Source organism: Poecile atricapillus, chromosome 8 (assembly GCF_030490865.1).
Source record: "Poecile atricapillus isolate bPoeAtr1 chromosome 8, bPoeAtr1.hap1, whole genome shotgun sequence".
Lineage (NCBI taxonomy): Eukaryota > Metazoa > Chordata > Aves > Passeriformes > Paridae > Poecile > Poecile atricapillus.
The window spans coordinates 20,045,554-20,065,820 of record NC_081256.1 but is presented as its reverse complement, the minus strand read 5'-3'; the positions used below and the strand labels follow the sequence as shown (position 1 = coordinate 20,065,820).

At 41.0% G+C, this 20,267-nt stretch overlaps 2 protein-coding genes across 6 annotated transcripts in view; one reads left to right on the top strand and one right to left on the bottom strand.

The window, feature by feature from the left end:
- Positions 1-14,367, top strand: part of FXR1 (FMR1 autosomal homolog 1) — a 33,252-nt gene extending 18,885 nt beyond the window's left edge. Inside the window, exons 9-17 of one of the 3 annotated variants that reach the window (XM_058844533.1) lie at positions 2,654-2,732; positions 4,902-5,011; positions 5,651-5,737; positions 6,456-6,663; positions 8,154-8,321; positions 9,013-9,213; positions 9,954-10,034; positions 12,391-12,482; positions 13,348-14,367. In XM_058844533.1, coding sequence (XP_058700516.1) covers positions 2,654-2,732; positions 4,902-5,011; positions 5,651-5,737; positions 6,456-6,663; positions 8,154-8,321; positions 9,013-9,213; positions 9,954-10,034; positions 12,391-12,482; positions 13,348-13,518 — 1,197 coding nt within the window. In that variant the 3' untranslated portion in view covers positions 13,519-14,367. Of the gene's footprint in view, positions 1-2,653; positions 2,733-4,901; positions 5,012-5,650; positions 5,738-6,455; positions 6,664-8,117; positions 8,322-9,012; positions 9,214-9,953; positions 10,035-12,390; positions 12,483-13,347 lie in introns of all 3 variants that reach the window. The other 2 variants (XM_058844532.1, XM_058844534.1) reach the window with 2 other exon arrangements.
- A 1,289-nt stretch (positions 14,368-15,656) lies between these two features.
- DNAJC19 (DnaJ heat shock protein family (Hsp40) member C19) lies at positions 15,657-19,839 on the bottom strand. Of its 3 annotated transcripts, none has more exons than XM_058844535.1 (6): positions 19,747-19,839; positions 19,330-19,381; positions 18,969-19,042; positions 18,563-18,639; positions 17,636-17,706; positions 15,657-16,365 (listed from the first exon to the last, which is right to left on the bottom strand). In XM_058844535.1, exons 1-6 carry the CDS (start codon positions 19,747-19,749, stop codon positions 16,295-16,297), a joined length of 348 nt encoding a protein of 115 aa, XP_058700518.1. In that variant the 5' UTR covers positions 19,750-19,839; the 3' UTR covers positions 15,657-16,294. The 3 variants fall into 3 exon arrangements, with proteins under 3 accessions (XP_058700518.1, XP_058700520.1, XP_058700519.1); XM_058844537.1 differs by lacking the exon at positions 19,747-19,839 and adding an exon at positions 19,623-19,729 and having other exon boundaries at positions 19,002-19,042; XM_058844536.1 differs by lacking the exon at positions 19,747-19,839 and adding an exon at positions 19,623-19,710.
- Positions 19,840-20,267: the final 428 nt, after the last annotated feature.

The following is a 20,267-nucleotide window of genomic DNA, read 5'->3' as shown; positions in this document are numbered from 1 at the left end:
TCACAACTGCCTTGGAATGTAGCTGGTCCTTGTGCCAAAACAAGGATCCATTCAGGAAGCAGAAGGCTAGTGACAATAATGCCACTGTCACCAAGGCCCTGTCAGAAAATATTTTGAGAGCTTTTATTCCCTGTCCCTAACTTTACAGGTGCCACTGAGTCTCTGATGTTAACAGTTCAGGAATCTGAGGTCTTGAATTCTGCTCCGTCTATGTCAGGAGTAGAACCTGGTTGTGATCTGAGGTTCAGGTGAAGTTGATCCTGTGGAGAGGAGGTCAAACTTCTGTGGTTTCTTGTATCTCTGAAATTGTGTCCTTGTTTTGGAAACCTTAAATGCTTCCAGGATATTAGGGTGGCAACAGATCCTTCTTTGATCTCCTACTGCCAGTAAATTGCTTCTCAGTTCCTGAGAAAGAATTGGACAAGTTTAAATGCACTGGAATGTCCAGTGTATTCCAGTTTTGATCTCCTTCATCTGAATGCTGGAACTTGTGCAAAGGTTATGACTGTCACCAGCCTCTTAGAGAGGTGCACAGCAATGAATATAAATACCAGATGCCCCCTAAATAAAAATGCCTTTAGGCACATCCAGCCTTGTCCTTCGTAGAAGTGATAAGTGCTTCTAAAATTGCCAGTCAGCTTAACTATTCCACATGATAAGAGTTTCAGCATCTGGCTACACTTGCCTATTCTTTTTGCCTGTCTTCAGCTGCAGTGGGCAGCCAGCCAGCTCCTAATGGCTCAGTGCACAGGCAGACAATTTCAGGCTGAGATGTGTGGGAGTAGTGAACCAGTGTTGTTGACATAGCAGTCACTATGGTCCGAAGCTTTCCCATAACTGATGTTTAGCATACAAATAAAAGTTGACTGCTCAGGGCCAGACTCTTTGAGGGAAGAAACATGAGTAAAAGTTTTAAAGAATGTTGGAAAGCTCTGTGGATCAAAGGAATCTAAACTGTATGGCATGCTCTTTATGCACTTATCCCTGCCTGGTCAAGGCCGTTTTGGTTTCAAGACCCTTTCCTGGTTGCCTGAACTTCTGATTGTGATGCCTGTTCAGGTCACAGGCCTGTGAACTTCAGAGCTTGGGACAGTGTAGCTTGGACTACTTATGGCAGCTTGTGCTTCCTGGAGAGGGGGAGCTGTGTCAGAAATAGAAAAGTTCCTCTTAGACCTTCATTACTGTCAAAATGGAATTGCAGTCAATTCTTGTGCAATTCTTAACACTGGTAGGTATAATGCTGAGCTGAGAAAAATATCCTGCATTTAATTTTTTTATTATACTCTTTGGCACTATGGATGTGTCTTGGTTGTTCAGGCTACTGTGTGAAGTAATGAGAGCATCAGTGGACATGTAGGTTGTAATTCAGAGTTAACAAAGGTAGTTGCTAGTGACTGGAATCCTTTGAGGTCTTTAATTCATGTTCTACTACAAGGAACTAAGAATACCTTGTCTGAGTCAGTTTTATGTGCTCATTTATATTGGGGTGTGTGAGAGTTACACAGGTTGTGCTCAGGTAAAAATCCTGAGTGCTTGTGAGAGGTGTAGAAAGGCTTATGGGTGCACTGGAGAGCTACAGCTCTGGTGATTGTGTATTTTCTTGTCCTGACTCTGCTTCTGTAAATGCATTTTCACTGTTCCTTCATCTTTATTTGGGAAAAAATTGATAAACATACCCGAGGCAGGAACTCTTCGCTTAATTGTGACTCTTTGTAGAATTCATTGAAGGTGAAGAATTGCTAGTATGTGTTAAGTTTGTATTATTTGAGCAGTTGCCCTGTGAATGCAGCATAACCTCTGCTCCTCACAGTGGCTTCCTGCTCATCTGTTCCTTGTGCTTGATCACTGCTTTCATTATACTGAAATCAAATTTGTCCATGTTTCTTTTTTGCCATCCTTCTGACCTCTGCCAGAAGTAGAGATTCATACATTTTCTTCTTCTAGGATTTGCCTGATTTGATTAAAAGGTGCAGGAGCTGGTGGTACTCTTATTTCATGTGTTACCTAAAAGTGACAGATGAAAGGGCTGGGGTGTTAGTGTAAAATGGAAATTGTGCTCTTAAGCTGTTGTTTCTAACTAGATGCTGATATTCTTTCCTTAATTCTACACTTCTACTATTGCTAATTTGAAGCCTTGTTTCTTGTTTCAGCATCCCAGTTAACTCAGTTGGTTTCTGTCATTTAATAATAAAGCTGCAAGAGAGCATTTACAGGAGTTCTCCCCAGTAACCAGAGCCACTGTCCTATCTTGGAAAGCATTGTAGATGAACTGTGGCCAGAAACCAGCATTCTGGAAAGAGAGTGCCCTGGTTGTAAAATCACTTGCAGTGTTTGCTCAAAGCCCCATCCAACCTGGTCTTTGAACACTTCCAGGGATGGGGTATCCATTTTGATACCTCAAAACATCTGGAAATAACATGAAAAAAAAATGTTTTATTTGTTACTGATGGTTTGCTTCTCTACTGAATTCTGTCTCTGGGCATTTCACTCAATTATTCCTTTATGATTTAGTTCAAAACTAGATTAATCTTGTCTTTATTCTTCTCTTTTTGAAAATAAGTTTATTTGGAAGACTGGCAGCTGTTGCTACAAGGTTTTGTTCTTAATATGCTGTATTCACAAATAAATTCAATTTTTTTAAATTTATTTCCAGACTGCTGATGCAGTAAAAAAGGCCAGAAGTTACTTGGAATTTGTGGAGGATTTTATTCAAGTTCCCAGAAATCTTGTTGGTATGTAATACTGCTAAAACTTGACAAGTTGGGAAAAGGGAGCCTAATCATAACTTTGCAAAGAGGATTTAGGTGCCAGTACAATATTTGATTTCTCCATTTAAGTAGAAAGTGATTAATCTTTTAAAACTACATGTATCAGAATTATTATAAAATTGGATATATTGTTGCTGCATAATACTTTGTCAGGATTTTAGCACTTAAACTGACTTGATTACAGACTTGTACCACCTAATTTAATGGTAATATTTGAAGTTCAGATTCTAGTGAAAAAATATGCTTTACTAAATTGACTTTTTAAAAGTGCTGAAATTAAGTTCCAAAGTTGAATCTGGCAATACTCCAGCTGACACAGTTCTCCTGTACTGCTCCCTCCTGGGTTGAGGTTTGTCACCGATGGTGGTTGGATGCTGGTGAGCTCCTGTATAAATCAGCAGTGCTCATAGGTCTCAGCCTGAGTCTTGAAATAGACATTTTACCATGTTGCAGCTTTATGAAGGGGTAGCATAATCTGGTAGGTTCTGTTTTGAAAACCACCTAGAGGTGTGAGGTTAATTGCATTCCACTTGAAGACACAAATGTCTTCCCCTAGTCCGGTCTCCACAGGGAACGTTTTTCCTTTTCTCTCATTCTCCTTCCTTTATCCTGGATTTTACTCAAGTCTGGCAGCTCCCTGCTCCCCATGCCCAGCTTGTGGGCAGTGTGGGCATGGAGGCAGTGTTAAAGTTGGAGGTGTTGTACCTGATTGAACAGCTTGGATTATCCAGAGAAGTTAAAAGTCGGCCTTTAACCTGCTGTGGTTTGGGGCTTGGAGCCTGCGTATTAGAAATAACATAATTTAAATAATTAATGTGCAAACTCCTATAACTTAGATTTTCAAGGTTTTAGAACTCAACCAGATTAAGGTGTAATGAGGTTTCATTTGTTCATTTGGGTGGTTTTTTAAATATGACTTCTGCAAATCATGTATCTGATGCAACTTGATGGTTTTCTCATCTACCTAATGTTAAAGCTCATTTTAACATTCAACAAATTAATCACTAGTTTGTATATGAACAAATTTTTTTCTGCAGTCTTGTTCAGTAAATCTGATTAATCCAGGGAATTCTGCTAAACCTGATGTTCTACAAGTTGAGTTTTGGGGAGCATTTGGAGAGCATTCATTAATATGAATATATCACAAGAATCAGGGCAGAAGTCACAGCAGTTTGTTTAACTGAAAATGCTGCTGTTAAACAATTACAATGCCAATTTCTGATGAAGGCAAATGTCCTGCCCATATCACCTGTGGGCACACAGGTAAGCAGACAGATATTTAGCTACACTTCATGAAAACACACAGCTCAGTGTAGTCTCATCAGTGACTCCAATACAGAAAGACAGAACCCCAGACCTGCTGAGCTGTTGAGGAAAGGAAACAAATTTTTAATATTTTTTGCACATTACTTCGTATCATGTTGCTATTTGCTGTAAAGAACATTACTTCTGGAGTCCTCTGTCACACAATTCTGGCTTTTGCCCTTCTTTTAAGTTGTTCTGCCTCCTTTGCTCCTAATTTAAACATAAATGTTCTTAAGTGTCACATCTAGCTGTGATGAAGACATGTTCCCACGTAGCTTTAGTCGAAGAGCTAAAGTATTCTAGCCAACAGAGTCAAGAAGTCACTTTTTTATTTTTTTGAGATTTAAACATACAGGTTCTGAAGAACCTTTTGGTTTGGATCCCATGCATGATCTCGAAATAGGTATTTTAAAGGTAATATGGAAAGCACTGGTCGTACGCAAGTCTATGGTAAAGGCAGAATTTTGTAAGAGGCTTCAACGAACGTATAAGCATGCTAAAATGTCAGGAAAGATTCATTGAGGGCACATGTAGAGTTGGAGGTCCAAATAATTTTGATACATAAATTTAAAATAAGAATTTCCAAAACTCTTGTGCCATTTTACTCTTGGTTTGATTCTATTAGAAGCCTGTGTGCAGTGGTGATCTTCATCACTGCTTTTCATTTTGCATATAGAGAGAGTTTAATTTTAAAAGTTTTTACGCATTTTCTCTGATATAGTGTGGGGTATTCTTTGGGGGTTCTATTTATAAAATATCAATAAACATGTTAAAATACTTGGCACATTATTATAATGGTGCAAAATTAACCATTCTTGCCCTCTGAAGGAAAAGTTATTGGAAAAAATGGAAAAGTGATTCAAGAGATTGTAGACAAGTCTGGAGTCGTCAGGGTGAGAATTGAAGGAGACAATGAAAATAAGCTGCCCCGTGAAGACGTAAGTACTTTATTCTTTCCTGCTGTGACTAGGTTTTTATTTTCAAACCCAGTTTTATTTCAGACCTGTGGGTATAGAGAGCATTAGTTCTAAGCTGGCATCTTGCAGTGGATTTTATACCAAATAATTCAAGGAATGTTTTTGCTGCTGAAGTAAGAGGTTTTTTTTACTCTTTCTCCTATATGTACTTGGGCTATGTAACTAATTTGGGATTAGTAGTGTTAGAAGTGTCCATATATTTTAAATAGATGAGAACAAAAGGTAAAAGCTTGTAAAGGTGCTTGGTCTTGTAAAGTTGGTTTACTGAACCACCTTCTTGGTAAACTCTGTATGCTTTTATGCACCCATTGTGCTAAACACACATAGAGCGTGTGTTGCATGGGGGAATGTGAACGTGGGATGTCAGGTTACCTTGGCTCCAGAACAGGTTGTTGGGAAAGCTTGCACAGTCTGAAGCTGCTGCTGTCACCTCAGCCTGAGCTATTTCTAGATGTCTTTGCAGCTGAAGGCTCAGCTGCTGCCTCTGTTTAGCTCACTTTAGTCATTTAAAACAGATCTCTTTATATAATTTAAACAGAAAGCATTCTTTCAATGATAACATTGTCCCTGATAAAAAGCTTTGATGCTTTGTTCCTGTAGGGAATGGTACCGTTTGTATTTGTTGGTACTAAAGAAAGCATTGGCAATGTCCAAGTTCTGTTGGAGTATCACATCGCATATCTAAAGGTGAGTGTGTTTTGGGAGGGAGGATCTGTAGAGGAAACTTGGGTTGAAGTAACAGAATTTTTGAGCAACAGCTTTGGTGGGATTTGCAGTCATTAAACTGTTCCTCTATATATCAGGGTTGAAAGTGTGGTAACTTGAGCCCACCCCTTGCCCATGGGTATCATATACCTTGTCATGACTACTTAGTGCTGTTGGGGTAGAAAGGATCAGACTGTAAAGAACAGGGCTTTAAGAGACATTTGGGAACTAACACAAAGCTTTTCGTCTGTGTTCGAGTTCTGCAGTTCTCAGGTTAATGCTCTGTTGGGATAGGATGGAATTTCTAATAGAAGACAGTAATATAGTGTGGTATTAGAACAATTATCTGTTTAGATTGGATTGCTTTGTGATGATATACTCAGAGATGATGAGTTTGAACTGTGTTCCCTTGTCAGTTTGTTGGGGTTTTTTTTCCTAAATTTTGCTGGAAAAATTTGCTGAACTGTAATTAAGAAAGGTAGTAGTGGTCTTAAAGCCAAGTTTTCTGCATAGTGGTGAAAGTCTTTGGATCTCTTCTGAAACTCAGAGGTAGCTCATCTTGAATTCCATTATTCATAGTCACCTTCCAGGTGGTGTTAATTCTCCTGTAGGAATGAGTATTTTACTGGGTGGGGGATGGTGTTTTGTGAAGGACATTTGTCAGCAATCTTTTCCATGGTTTTTGTTTCATTGCATGTAGGAGGTAGAACAACTAAGACTGGAAAGGCTCCAAATCGATGAACAGCTGCGCCAGATTGGGATGGGCTTCAGGCCTTCCTCGACTCGAGTTCCTGAGAAGGAGAAGGGTTACACCACCGACGAGAGCACCCTCTCCTCAGTGCAGGGCTCCAGGTCCTACAGCGGGCGGGGCAGAGGCCGCAGGGGCCCCAATTACACGTCTGGTTATGGTGAGTGCCCTTCAGCGAGGCCTGGGGTACCTGGGAGCCCAAAGCTGTCTCTGGATTTCTCTGTGTTCAGCATAATTGAGTGAAGATAGGGTTGGAAATTCAGAATTGCCGTTTTATTTTGTTCATAGCTCAAAACACCTCATTAGATTTGTAGTCTTGAAGTTTGTTTAAAATGGAAAAAATTAACAAACTGAGCTCTGGAAACATCTTGTCCTTCCATGTTAGTTACTTAGTAAGTGACATCACAAAAGCTGGGAAGACAGATAGAGATGCTTTTCAGGAGAGAAATCTAAAAAAAAAAAAATACGAAATGAGCATTATCTGTCTTGGTTGAGAAGGAGAAAAATTGCTTGTCTGTGATCATGACTGTCTTAGCAGCGTATTTCTGAAAAGTGAACCAAAATGATTTAAAATGGAGACAGCACAAAATCCTGTAGGTTTTTTAATTCAGTCAGGATCTAACGGGATTTATTTTAAGGTGTAGTGAGGTACTCTGATGCGTTTCTCAATTAAAAAGCACAGTTCAGGTCCTGACAGGTGTGCACATCCCCAGCTTGTCCAAATGGAGTCACTGCATTTCTATATAGACATGTTTCACAAATAAGGACAATGCCAAGTGCTAGTTGTGTTGATTCTGATGATGATATTTGTAACTTCATCTTTTATTTCCCAGTGAACTGACTGAACTGTAAGGAAACTTGTTCACTTTGCTTGTATAGGCACACTGTGATTTGGAAAATTTAGAGTGTTATTTTTCCTCCCAAAATGGCAAGAATCACATGTAAGCCACATGGGCCTAAAACTTTATATTCCAGACTGGGTAGTAGGGGGAGTTCCTGGATACCTAAAATGAGTACTAGGTGTTGGTTTTTCAGGTAGTAAAAAGCTGTGTGGGTTTGGGTATTCGGAGATGGCCGGGTGTTAGAGATGCTGTTTAATATAAACAGTGAAATTGTTCAAGCAGCAGTACAGCATCCAGAAGGGGTTGCTTAGCAACAACCATTGGCTATAAGGTGGCAAAGTTGTCCTTGGGAATTTCAGAGAAGTTGCCTAGAAACTGAACCAAATGCCTGCAGTGTATAGACAAAGGGAGGAAACACTGCTAAATCCTTGGTTTATCTGTGTACAGAAATTACAGATTAGGTGGTCTTTCAGCCCTTATTGTACGTTAGTACAAACAAACTTAATTTGAGAATCTTACTTAAGTAAATTCTGATCTATATTTTGTGTGCATATATTTTTATATATGAGTATGTATAAATATTAAAATATATCTGATTGTATACTTGAATGTTAGTATTTATATATATATATTTATGCATTATATTGTTTTTTAAAATAACATACATATATAACCAGCTGTGCTGGCTGGAATACTTCTGTGAGGATATGAAACCAGAATACAATCCTCAAATTCATATCCATTTCCAATTCTCTTTTCCTTCTCATACAAGGTACAAACTCTGAGCTCTCTAATCCCTCTGAAACAGAATCTGAGAGGAAAGATGAACTTAGTGACTGGTCCTTGGCAGGAGAAGACGACAGGGAGAGCAGGCACCAACGTGACAACAGACGACGTCCTGGGGGACGAGGGCGTAGCATGTCTGGAGGTCGTGGACGCGGGGGACCTCGTGGTGGAAAGTCATCCATTAGCTCTGGTACTGTGTTCCAAATGGGTTTTGAATTGAGATGTTCTTCCTGGCAATTTTCTGTATAACCTCTTACTCTTTTAAAATACTCCATTCTTACACGATGAGCTTAATACCCTGGGATTTCAGTGCAGTTGTGTAGTAGCTGTGTCATGCAGCATGTTTTAGATTTTTGTTTATTTTGTATTCACAGTGATCTTAATTTCCTTCCTCTGCTGCTCACACATAATAATGTTACTAGCAAAGTTGGTAAATCTTTGGCATGTTGCCTATGGCTGCCTTCTGAGGTAAGCTTATGTTCAGTACACAATGAAAGGAAAAGTGATTGATTGGAAGCTAGGTTTAATCAGAATCTGTGCTAATATAACACTGTAAGTGTCAGAACTACCACACAAGCACAAAGTGTAAGGTGTGTTTTATATACTTAGAAGTTTGGAGTAAAAGGTCTCAAAATGTCACCTGGGAGATTTTAGTGGTGAAATAGTGCAAGTGCACATTGGGCTGTTGTGGTGACCCAGATTTGTTCCTGTTGGGTTAAAGTCAGAGGATCCAGTTTGAGATCAAATACTGCAGTGCTGTGTGTTACACCTTAGCTTAAGGTTGCTGTATAGTTTGAAACTTTCAGACACAGCTGTAAGTCAGCCTGGGAATGGTTACATATCTCTACAGTATCTTAGATGGACACTTTCTGTTTGTCTAGTGCTTAAAGACCCGGACAGCAACCCTTACAGCTTGCTGGATAACACGGAGTCAGACCAGACCGTGGACACGGACGCCAGCGAGTCCCACCACAGCAGCAACCGCCGCCGGAGGTCACGCCGGCGAAGGACTGATGAAGATGCTGTTCTTATGGATGGAATGACAGAGTCTGATACAGCTTCTGTTAATGAGAATGGTTTAGGTATGTAAATGGTTGGATGGTAGTCCCAGAGCAAGCTAAGAAAAAAATGTGTTGTCCCTCTAAGTGTAGTGAAGCCCTTGTTTGTTTTTGTAAGTGACAAATCATTGTTCTGTTTAAGGTTGCTGTTTGATTAAAGAAAGACTCCCTCCGTGGCAGTGCCATGGAATCTTCTGTTTACTGAGCTCCACTAGCCTTTTCATGTGCCTTTTTTGTAAAAACTGTCTGATGGAGACACCAAAGACTTGTTGTTTCCCATTGGTACTGCTTGATAGAAACAGTACTGTCAGATCAACGTTCTGTTTTGTCCTTGGTAACCTCAGTCATGGTGTGGGAAAGCTCCTTAAGTAGCTGTTAATTTGTCTTTATGCAACTTCTACTTAAGAACTTTCCTTCAGTAAATTCTCTTGATATTTCCTGGGATGAGAATACAATCTGTTGCTTAATGTAGAAAAAAAAAAATCTGGGTTATGTTGCTAAAATTTGACGTATGGTTACTTAATAAATGAAATCTGAGGTCATTAAGCACGTGCCTAAATGTTTTAATGAACCAAGAGCAAAAAGTAAAATCTAGCTTTTGTGTTACTGTGTATGCCTTCAGTATAAAATTTTCTTTTAGCTTTTCTGTCTTACTTAGTCTCTGTCTTTAACAGAAGCCATTTTAAATGCCCCATGCTGAAACTGCTGAAGAATTTATTTATTTTATGATCAGAAATAGTTCATTATAAACTTTGCAATTGCAGATGATAGTGACAAAAAACCCCAGCGACGCAATCGTAGCCGCAGGCGTCGCTTCAGGGGTCAGGCAGAAGATAGACAGCCAGGTAATTCGAGTGGAGCTGTGGGTAATCTCAGGTCAAAAGCATGAGAGAATGTTGTGTCTGCTGTTTTACATAGAGCTGCATAATATCAAAAGGTTACTCAATAACTAATAAGACTACTAGATAAAGATGAAAGACATTTCTTCTACTAGGAAAACTTCTAAAATCTGTCTAATGAAACTAATTGATGTCTAACTTTTTGCTTGGACATACGAGTTACGCTTCTGATCCAGTTCTCACTGAAGTCAATGGCCAAAGTGCTGTTGAGTTCCGTGGTCCAGGATCACGACAAACATGAAGGTTCATGGTCTGCACTCACTGCATCTGTGCGCTTGCACTGACTGGGACACAACCTTTTCAGCACTGGCTGAGCAGCAGCGTTGAAGGGGCAGGATGTGGGTCCTGGCAGAGCTCAGTGAGGGAACTCACGTGGGGTTTGCCAGCCCCACACCTGCATCACACTGCTGCTCTCAGTCCTTGGCTGTTGGGAATAGTTTAAGTCATCTGCAAATTGAGGGTGGGAAGGAGGAGGAATTTAAGTGAAATTGCATGTTTCCAATTTTTTGTTGTTGTGGCTTGTTGCATTTCTTTTGTGTGTACTAACACTTGAAATGTTAAAAATGAACTGGCTAATTATCAATACAATGCCCTGTTTAGAAAATGCTTGTACGTACATGGCACAGGGTAGTAACAGAAGGTCTTCTGGATTGACAGGTTCAAAATTTCACCCATATTTGTCTTCCTTGTATCTGTGGTGCTCATACATTTGATTAAGAAGAAAAAAGTTGTTCTATTGCACTAAAACTTCGGGGAAGGGAAAAATCAAACTCCCCACCCTTCTAAAAAACCTCAAACCCACACATTTCTTCTCAACATTCCAGTTTTGTTGCAGTGCATACGATTTTGTAAAGGGACAAAACCAGTGTATTTCAGCCTTTATTTCTAAGAAACTAATCTCAGCCAGCAGTGTAAAGGAATGTTAGTAACTTCTAGAAAACCATGGGAATTCTTTTAAATCTTAAGTATTCTAAGACCATAACAAAATTTCCCAAACAAGATTTCTCTGACGTCTTTGTTAAAATGCTGTAATAATTTAGTCTTCATAAATACCTAGTAAGTGTGAGTGAAGTTAAGACAGAAGGAACTCTTCATTTCTTCCACCCCACAATGCCAACCGCTGTATTTCAGTCATTTAGCTGCATCATTTGATTTACATTGCTGTATGTTATGGTGCCTTATTCATAGAGGAATATTAAGAATGCACTGTGTGCATGAAACATGCTTCCTATTTACTAGTATTAGAGGAGTTGGGTATAAAACCTCATTTTAAAGAAAAAGTACTTGTGCAGAAACTCCTTTGCCTTTCAGTTCTGGAAGGACCCAGCTGTAAGAAGTCCAGTTACTGTAACAGAAAAGTCATCTCTTGTAGCTCCCAGTCTGATTTGGATTTCATGCACAGTCATTCCTAAATCCAGAAAAATAGCTCGCCTAAATACCTGATACACTAAATATAAATGACTGTACAGTACAGTAGGTAATACTTGCCAACCCAAGTGTATATTTAAAGTTGCAGTAGTCCATATTCTAATACTAGAACTGAGTTTTGGTGTGGTTACAAGAGGGCAGGATCAGACAAAACCAGGCTACAGAACATGTGCTGAGGTGGTAGGGAGAGGTCAGAGAAGCCCTGGCTGGCCCCAGTGAGTGCAGCTGTACCAGCACAGACACAGCTGCGCTGCCCCTGGGCTGGGCTGGCTCCAGCAGCACCGCCTGTGTCCTCACAGCTCGCAGCAGCCACACCCGAGCCAGGGGACAGTGCTGGTGGCACAGTGCTGGTGGCACTTTCAGTACCCCGAGGAGGACAAGTTCCCTCCTCAGTCTCTTCGTGACATACGAAAGATTTGATGCCATATCATCATCCCAAGTGAGTCCAGTCTCTGACCTGCCCCAGTGCTGGACACTGTTTAACTGTCTTCATTTGATTTCATTAGTGTGAAATTCTTCATATACTCAGCTAATAAAACCCCAGTGACACACACAGTCTGTAGTTCAAACAGCCTGCAGCCAAATCTCTTCAAACTTAGTGCTTAGAAAGCCCTTCTCCAATAAATCTTGCAATTGGACAAAATTGGTTTTCTTAAGAGTCCACCTTCAGATCATTGTTACCACTGATTTTAGTGAAAATTGTTTTTAACAACAGAAACAAATTGATCATTGCTGTGTGGTTGATACCTGTAAGTGTGAAGGCCTTTTGTGAGATGTCTCCCAGTTAGAGCATAACTTGTGCAGAAAAGACATGAAGGTTCATGCTGAATTGACTGCTGATGTGAGCATCACTGTGATTTTTTTCCTTGAACAGTAACAGTAGCTGATTATATATCACGAGCTGAATCTCAAAGTAGACAGAGAAACCCTCCAAAGGAGACAGTAGCCAAAACCAAGAAAGAAACGGTAAGATTTTTTTAATATTCATTTTCTTTTTTCTCTTCGCTTGCAGTAGAACAGTAAAGGAATGAAGGCTTCAGTTAGCTTGCCTTCATTTGACTGCAAGCGCATTTGAGTTCAAGAGCAAATCATTAAAAGCAAAAAGGGCCCAGAGTAAACAGAACTGACAATGGTTTGTAGACTGTTGTTGCAGACTTTAGGGGCCAGATTAAGTCTGTATAGACATATTAAAATATTACAGTAAGTAATGTTGTATTATGTAATAAAATGTGAAAATTGCCCATGGTAAGTCCTGAGAACTAATCCTTAGAACACTTTAGGGATAGAGGATAATATGTAGCATTTTTAGTGACTTGTATAAACTATTTTAGAAGGAATTAATTTTACCAAGATTGTAAGGTTTTGATCCTTTCTCCTGAAAGGATCAGCGTGGTATTACATTATCCTGAAAAATGATTAGAACTGAATAAAGAAGAATTTCTTTACCTCTAAAGTGCCAATGTATTGCCAGAAGTTAAGTGAGAAAGATGCATTAACGAAATGTCTTCTTGCTATAGACTTCAAAAGGCTTGTAAAGCTCAGTTTTTTCAGTAAACTCCTTCATGGGCTTAGACAAATAGAAATAAATACGCATTTTAGGTGTGCTTGGGGTGTGCAGTCCTGGGGTTACGTTGGCATGATTTCCTCAAAGTGGCTGAAACAGAATATCCTATAAAGGACAAATGATCAGATGCTCTAAGTGACAGGATACAGGCAGAGACAAACAAGAGCTGTTCCCTCTTGCAAAGCTGCTGTGTGAATCAGAGGGAAACTGAGATTACACTCTGTGATGTTATGGAATTTTTAATACTCCCATTTTTGTTTTTGCAAGGCAAAAGATGCGATTGATGAAAACAGCCCATCTGAAAAGGCAGTGAATGGTCCTGCCACCACCTCTGGGGATGAACCTTCTAAACTACAGCACAGCCCTGATGAAAAGAAAGTCACTGTTCAGGAGGATGGAAATAATCAGGAAGAAGCAGTGCTGAATGGTGTTTCATAAACTGAAGTTCCTAGTTTACAGTTCTTTTACATTACATTTAAAATAGTGCTTGTATAAGCTTGCCAAAGATAGAATATGGATCGCCAGTCTTGACACCGCACTTTCAGTTCCTCCATTTTGGAATACAGAAAGGGGAGGGATCCTGGAGAAATCATATGTTAAACATACTTTGACACCTACTGTGTTATAAATATATCATCAGATGTGCCTTGAGATAGTATATGTAACATTTAAATAAACAAAATTGCTGGCTATAGGAAATGTTATTTTGTTTTCAAAATACGGCAAAGATGTGAGGGGGATCCCTAACATAATACTCTTTATGAAAGCATTAGCTGCTTTTGTTACATTTTTAATAATATGCAACCACTTCTTCACCTGAGGAATACTAGAAAGAAATGCAGTCTAAAATATTTTGCACTGAAATGTAATTTCTCCATTAGTTTAGTCTGGAAACTGGTCTGTTTTAATACATGTTTTTTAAATGCTGTATGTAGAGGAAAAAATCTGCAGACCACTGGAATGCATTTGTTAAATTCTCATAATCTGCAGGGATACTGGGTGACATTGGCAGTGACTGTTCTACATTGAGGCTTTGTTTGGTTTATTTATTAAACTGTACAGTATTTAAAAATCAAACATAGCTTTAGTTAACACTAAGCTGAGTTAGTCATGTCCATTAAGACATAACCTGAACTACTGAAAAGATCAATTTCCAGAAAGTTTATTCTGTATAAACTACATATGTTAGTCCTTAGTAGAGTATTTTTATTTTTGTTTTGGTTGTTTGATGTGCAATATGTTTTTTTTGTATGCTGGTAGTAAAAGAAAATAAACTTTGATCTTCCATCTGTTGACTGTTTCTATCAGAAATTTAAATTACTATTGACTTTAAGGTTTTCAAGCTGTTAACTAACAATGGAAACCTACTTGTGAGGCAGCTTGAACCTCAAACTCTTTTTTGTAAGAGTTTTTAACAGGCTGATCTTCCTTTCATTAAGGTGATGATGTCAAACACCAGTTAATGAGTCTAAAAACCAGACTCCTTATCTTGGAGAATTGCATAACCTGACTAACATATATAGGAATTAATGCAGATGTAGTTTTTGGTAACTTAAAGCATGGCACCCTCCCCCCTTTCCAGATATGTGAGCCAGAGCAAGGAAGCACAAAACAGGTGTGGAAAAACATCTGGGTAGCAAGAAGGTGTAAGAAGTCAGAGCAAAGGGCAGCGTTGAAGTTGTACTGACTTGAATGAAAAAAGTTGTCTTGCCTGATTTTGTCAGGACAAAATCAAGAGTTCTAAAGCAGCTGCTCTACCTGACAGAACTACAGCCAAGCTGTCCCAAGCAGGGACCTGTGTGTGCACTACAGGATATCAGTGTTGGACACGCAGAAACATTGTTCCCTCTGGGAGAACACACCCAGGTAAAGGTTGTAACTGAAGCGTGCAGGAGTACCTCAGCTGATGGGGCAAGCACAGCAGCACAGAAAATGTTAAAAAACAGACCTATGTTTAGTAAGTCAGTAGTGTTTGGCTGGGAAATACTTAAGTACAGAAACATTCTGCAGACAGCTTGGCATGTGCTGAGTCCAGAACTCTGCATGGTGGTGTTCCAGCTGTCCTTCACCCTGCTTTAAATGCTGTAGCAGAGCAAAATTACTGCCTTTCTGGGGAGGTTATAATGTTACTTATTTGATCCTTTCTCCTAAAGGCACCTTACTCAACCCTACTGTTGTAATCCTTCCTAAACAGCCCAGAGCTCTTCCACAGCAATGCTGTGGCACAGCAGGCAGCACTCACAGGGATGAGATGTTTCCCAAGTCCAGGTCCTGGGTGAGGAAGCTTTCAATCCCACTGTTTATGACTGGGTGGGCATTAACTGCCACAGGTGCTGTGCAGTGTTTTGCTGTAGTGGTAGAAAACAATGGGAAGATTGCTGGAGTATGACAGAGCTCCCTGTCCCCAGCTGAGATCCTCACAAGCTGCTGGGTGTGAGAGGCTCCCCAGAGCACAAATCCAGCTCAGGTATCAGTGACTGATGTAAAGAGTTCCTGTTTCCTAATCACCATAAATGCAAAGCTCACTGTGTCACCTCTGGGTTTGTAGTGTGCAATAATATATAAAACTACAGGGCTTCTATTGCAAATATGGAATTTATTAAATGCTATTAAAACCTGTTAAAAGCTACTAAAAAATCTGGGATGGTCCAGATCCATCAGTAACACTTAACCAACCTTGTTTTTCACAAGGACAGGACAAGGGAGTACATTGTTTCCTATACTTTATTTCTCCAGGCAGAGACAACCACACACGTCTGCCAGTTCTTCCTGTCAATAAATCCTCTTGGTTTTTCCAGCCCCTCCCAAACAGGTTCAGTGTGCTAATTCTTGCAGATGGAAGAGCAGCAGTGTGAACTTTAAACAGGGCCAGTTCAACAGAAATTAGGTAACAGCACTTGTGTCTACCTGTGCTTGGTAACAGACACTGGCCACACCAAGCTACTCCTGTCAAGCACTGAAAATATTTCTGAGTGCCAGATGTTGCTGTTTAATAAAGAACAGCTAAGAAAAAAATCTTTTAAGCTTCACTCCCTCACATATTTCCAAAAAAAAAAAAAGTGACCAAGTGGGGAGGGAACTACCTCCCTGGATTTGTATTTCCAGCTTCATTTATATTAAGTCAAATACTGACATTAGAACTTTGCTTAAGCCATTTATCAAAAATAGTCATTTGCAGGAACAAACCCTCTGAATGAGTGATTTTCTTTCTCATTCATTTTTTAGCTTGATCTTCTAGTAGATCCTTAGCTTCATTGATTTTGGCTGCTACATATGGAGATCCACCTAGAAGAAAGAGAACCTCAAATCAGATGAAAAAAACCCAACATTTGTCTTCTGTGTTAATGCCACAGGACACAGAAAAAAAGAGTGTGGTCTGAGGTTCTGCCAGTTGAAGAACAAACTGGATATGACTGTAGGCACCTGAGTTCACTCACAGTCACAGCAGGAGCTTGGTGTCAGACCACTCACTCCTGTTAGGCTGCTTTTGTTTCACTGGAGTGTTTTTTTCTCCAGTTTTATCAGTAATAAATGAATCAGTCACCAGTGGCTTAGCACAGTCTGTGGTGAATACAGAAGTACTGAACTAAAAGGTCTGCAGATAACCCTGCCCAGCATAAAGTGCTGCTGTACCAAGGGACCAGCTCAGTTTTTACACATGGCAAAAAATTACTTAGGGAGACTGAGACAGACCCCACAGTGAAATGCACCAACACTGCATGGAGGCACCATGAGGTGCAATGACTGTGTTGGTAGCATATATACCATTAATTGCATTATGTTTTACTTGCAGATTAATTTTACGTATTTAGGTCATGTACAACACAAAATGCTATTTTTAGCTCCTGCATCTATTCAGTAAGGTTAGTTCTGAAGGAAATTTTCACTCAATATTATCTACGAAAGGCATATTCCCATGGATTATTTTACATTTTGGTGCATAGAAGCAAGGAAGTCAACAGTCACTTTAAAGGAAGCCATTTTACCTTTTAAGCAATGATTAAGAAGTTAAATGTCAAACACCAACACATGCTTCTGACTCACTGAACAGAATTTAGAATAGGTTTAGATGCCCTAAGTTACTAACTTTACCCCTAACTAGAGTCTGAGCCTTCAGAGTACCACTAACAGGAACATTTCATAATTTAATGTCTCCAGCGGCTGTCAAAGGCTCTTTTTGCCATTTATGGTGAACTCCTGAGGCATTCAGAGGAACTCAAACGTACAAGTGGAATATGAAACACACAAGGGTTCTTCATGTTTTCATCTAAAAATTTTAAGTCTCATTTTAACAAATTATATTCTAACCTGGTATTCACAGAAGATAGAGCAGCTAACAAACTGACCTGCTGAATCTGTCTGCTTGCTTTTAAAACATTCACACACAAAAATATGCTCTAGACTCACATGGATTACGGCACCCTAAGATTTGTTTTCACTCAGTTTCCTGTGGGTTTTTAGTAGAGGTGGTTATGTATAACTCCCTCCCTACACAGTTCCATTCATCTGTGTTAAAAACATGTATTAACTAGTCAACATGACTTAATTTCCTTACCTTTATCTGGATGATTCAGAAGCATGATCCGTCTATGAGCTTCTCTAATTTTATTTCTGTTGGCTGTAGGGCTTTGAAAGAGAGAGAAAAACTGACTGAAGGGATCCTCATGAAATTCCCCAGATCATCAAAAGGTCTCTGAGAACAAGTGAGCAACTCTTGTCTTACCCATCAATTCTCTAGCTAACATCTATGTTTCTCTTCACCACTGATATGTAGTGTCTAAATCCTGGAGAGGCTTTCAAGGGCTTTTCCAAAACCCTAGAAAATGTATGCTGAAGACATAGGAATCTAAAGGGGTGGGGCTCAGCCACACAGGTAAGAAAAAAGAGAACTACGTCGTAACATTTTTATTGGGAAAACTTCCTAAAGGCTTTAAGACAAAAAAATTTGCTTGATTTATTAAGGTAAAAAGGAAAACAGAGAACCTCAAAAAAATTCACAGTTGAAAGTTCTTTTGTGATAGATTTGTGTATCTGGCCTGAAGTACTTTGGCAGGGATTGCCACCATAGTCAGATCTATAGTGTTCCAGAAGTGATGAACTTATTCCAGGCACAAGAAGTGGGTTTGCAGCACCTTCCCACTGCATCCAAACTCCTCAGCGCTGACAGTAACCACAAGATAACAGCAGAATCATGTTCCCCACACCAAGTGAATCCCAAGGCTTCCTGAAATGGCTTATTTGGACCATGTTGGAATGTGTGATGGAATTGCAGCTGTCTGGAAATCCACACAGAATTAGCTTCAACCATGCTAAAGTGCAGCAAAGAACCCCCAAAAAGCACAGAAAGTCCTGAACAGCCACTTCCTATTCCCTGACTTGGCAGTGACACTCCCAGGGGATGCTGGGCATTGGATGACAACCTTTCCAAACAAAGCCAGCTGTGAGGAAACACCACCTTTCAGTTCTGATAAATTTCCTTTACCTCACTCCTAGTATTAAAGCTGCTTCTCGTTTAGTCATTTTGGGTTCAAATCCACCTCTGTAATAACCACTGAAGGCCTGAAAGAGAAAACCTATTAGTTTAAAACACACTAATTTCTAAGTATCAGTAAAAGCAATTCATTTTTGCTTTAGTAGCTGCTGAGCTTTTAGAATGTAAAAATGGCAAAAGTTCTCACTTGTAATAGGAAATTCAGTTGAAGTAGAGCATTGTTAAACAATTACTTAAATTTACTCAGACAAGTTCTCTATTAGCCAATCACCACCAGAATTGCTGCAATTGTTGTTACTGACAAAATACAGCAATGTTATACAGAGACAATAGTCTGTAGTTACTTTTCCAATTAAAGTTTTAAATAAAAAGATGCTACTGATAAATAAAAACTTACAGGCTTTGGTAGGTTTTGAAGAGCTTGTTTTACCTGTGGCTCCATTTGCTTCAAAGCTTTTACTGCATAGCGACCTTAAAGAGACCAGCGTTGACTGAGGTTAAATATAATTCCATAAATATTTAGCAATTCAGTGCAACTGGTAACTTGTGCATCAGACTGTGGAATAAATTTTTTTTGGGACGTAAAACAGTAAGAACTTGGACCGTTTATTTAATTACAGCCATTAATACAGGCTCTCCCAAAAGGGCGCCCTGTGTCAGCTATTAAGCTACCTTGAGACCAGCCCTGGAGCACGGCTAAGCACAACGGGGTGTGCAGGTAGAGCTGGGTGTTCAGCGTCCGCCCGTCCCCCACACACCTGCGAATCCTGCTGCCGCTATGGCCAGGCCGACCGCCACCATCGTGCTGGCCTGCATGGGAACGAACACAGTCAGGGTTTGTTTACCGCAGGAGAAGGGCAGAAGCCCCGCCGGCAGCGCGCACAGCGGCTCGGACGCGCCGCCACCAGCCGGACACGGCACAGCGGCCGTGACACGCTCGGACGGGGCCACGGCGCTCTCGGGGCCCGCGGGGACACGGCGAGGGCAGCGGGGCGGGGACCCCCGCGCTCTGGGGGACGAGGGGAACACGGCCCGGCGGCACCGCGTTCACCGCGGGGCCGAGAGCGGAGCCAGCGGCCTCGGCGGGGCCCTCGCTCCGCGGCCAAGGCAGAACCGAGCCCGCGGGCCCTCAGGAGGAGCCGCCGGACAGGACACGAGCAGCACCCCTCACTCACCATGTCCGGCCCGACCCGCCGCAAACCGCGGCCGCTGCCGTAAAGCGCGGGGCGGGGACGGCACCGGGAACAGCCCCGGGAACGGGCGGGGCCTGGGGGGCGGGGCCATGGCCCGGGGGCGGGCGCGGAGGGCGGGGCCAGGGCCTGAGGGGCGGGGCCAGGCCCTGGGGGCGGGGCCAGGACCTGAGGGGCGGGGGCAGGGCCTGAGGGGCGGGGCCAGGGCCTGAGGGGCGGGGCCAGGGCCTGAGGCGGGCGGGGACAGGGGCTGCAAGAAATCAGAGTTCCGGCGTCGTAAAAGTGATTGTAGAGACCTTACTACTATATATATATACTTATTTACTGTTAATGTAATCAAGTGATTTCGACCCTGATCCAGAGGCTTCTCACACGCCAGATTCGCTTTTTCGCTTTTTTAAAAATAAAAGTGGTTCTTCAGTCCGTCCTGAGGAGAATGTGTCCATTTCTGAGCTCCTCGTTCAAGACAAGGAGCTGTGGATAATGTCCAGCGAAGGCACAAACAT

Excerpts from the sequence above, each read along its gene's own strand:
- DNAJC19 (XM_058844535.1), bottom strand. Across the intron at positions 19,043-19,329 it reads AGCGGCAGCAGGATTCGCAG|GTCGCTATGCAGTAAAAGCT; the intron begins GTGTGTGGGGGA and ends GGTCTCTTTAAG. Across the intron at positions 18,640-18,968 it reads TTCAAAACCTACCAAAGCCT|GCCTTCAGTGGTTATTACAG; the intron begins GTAAGTTTTTAT and ends TTTCTCTTTCAG.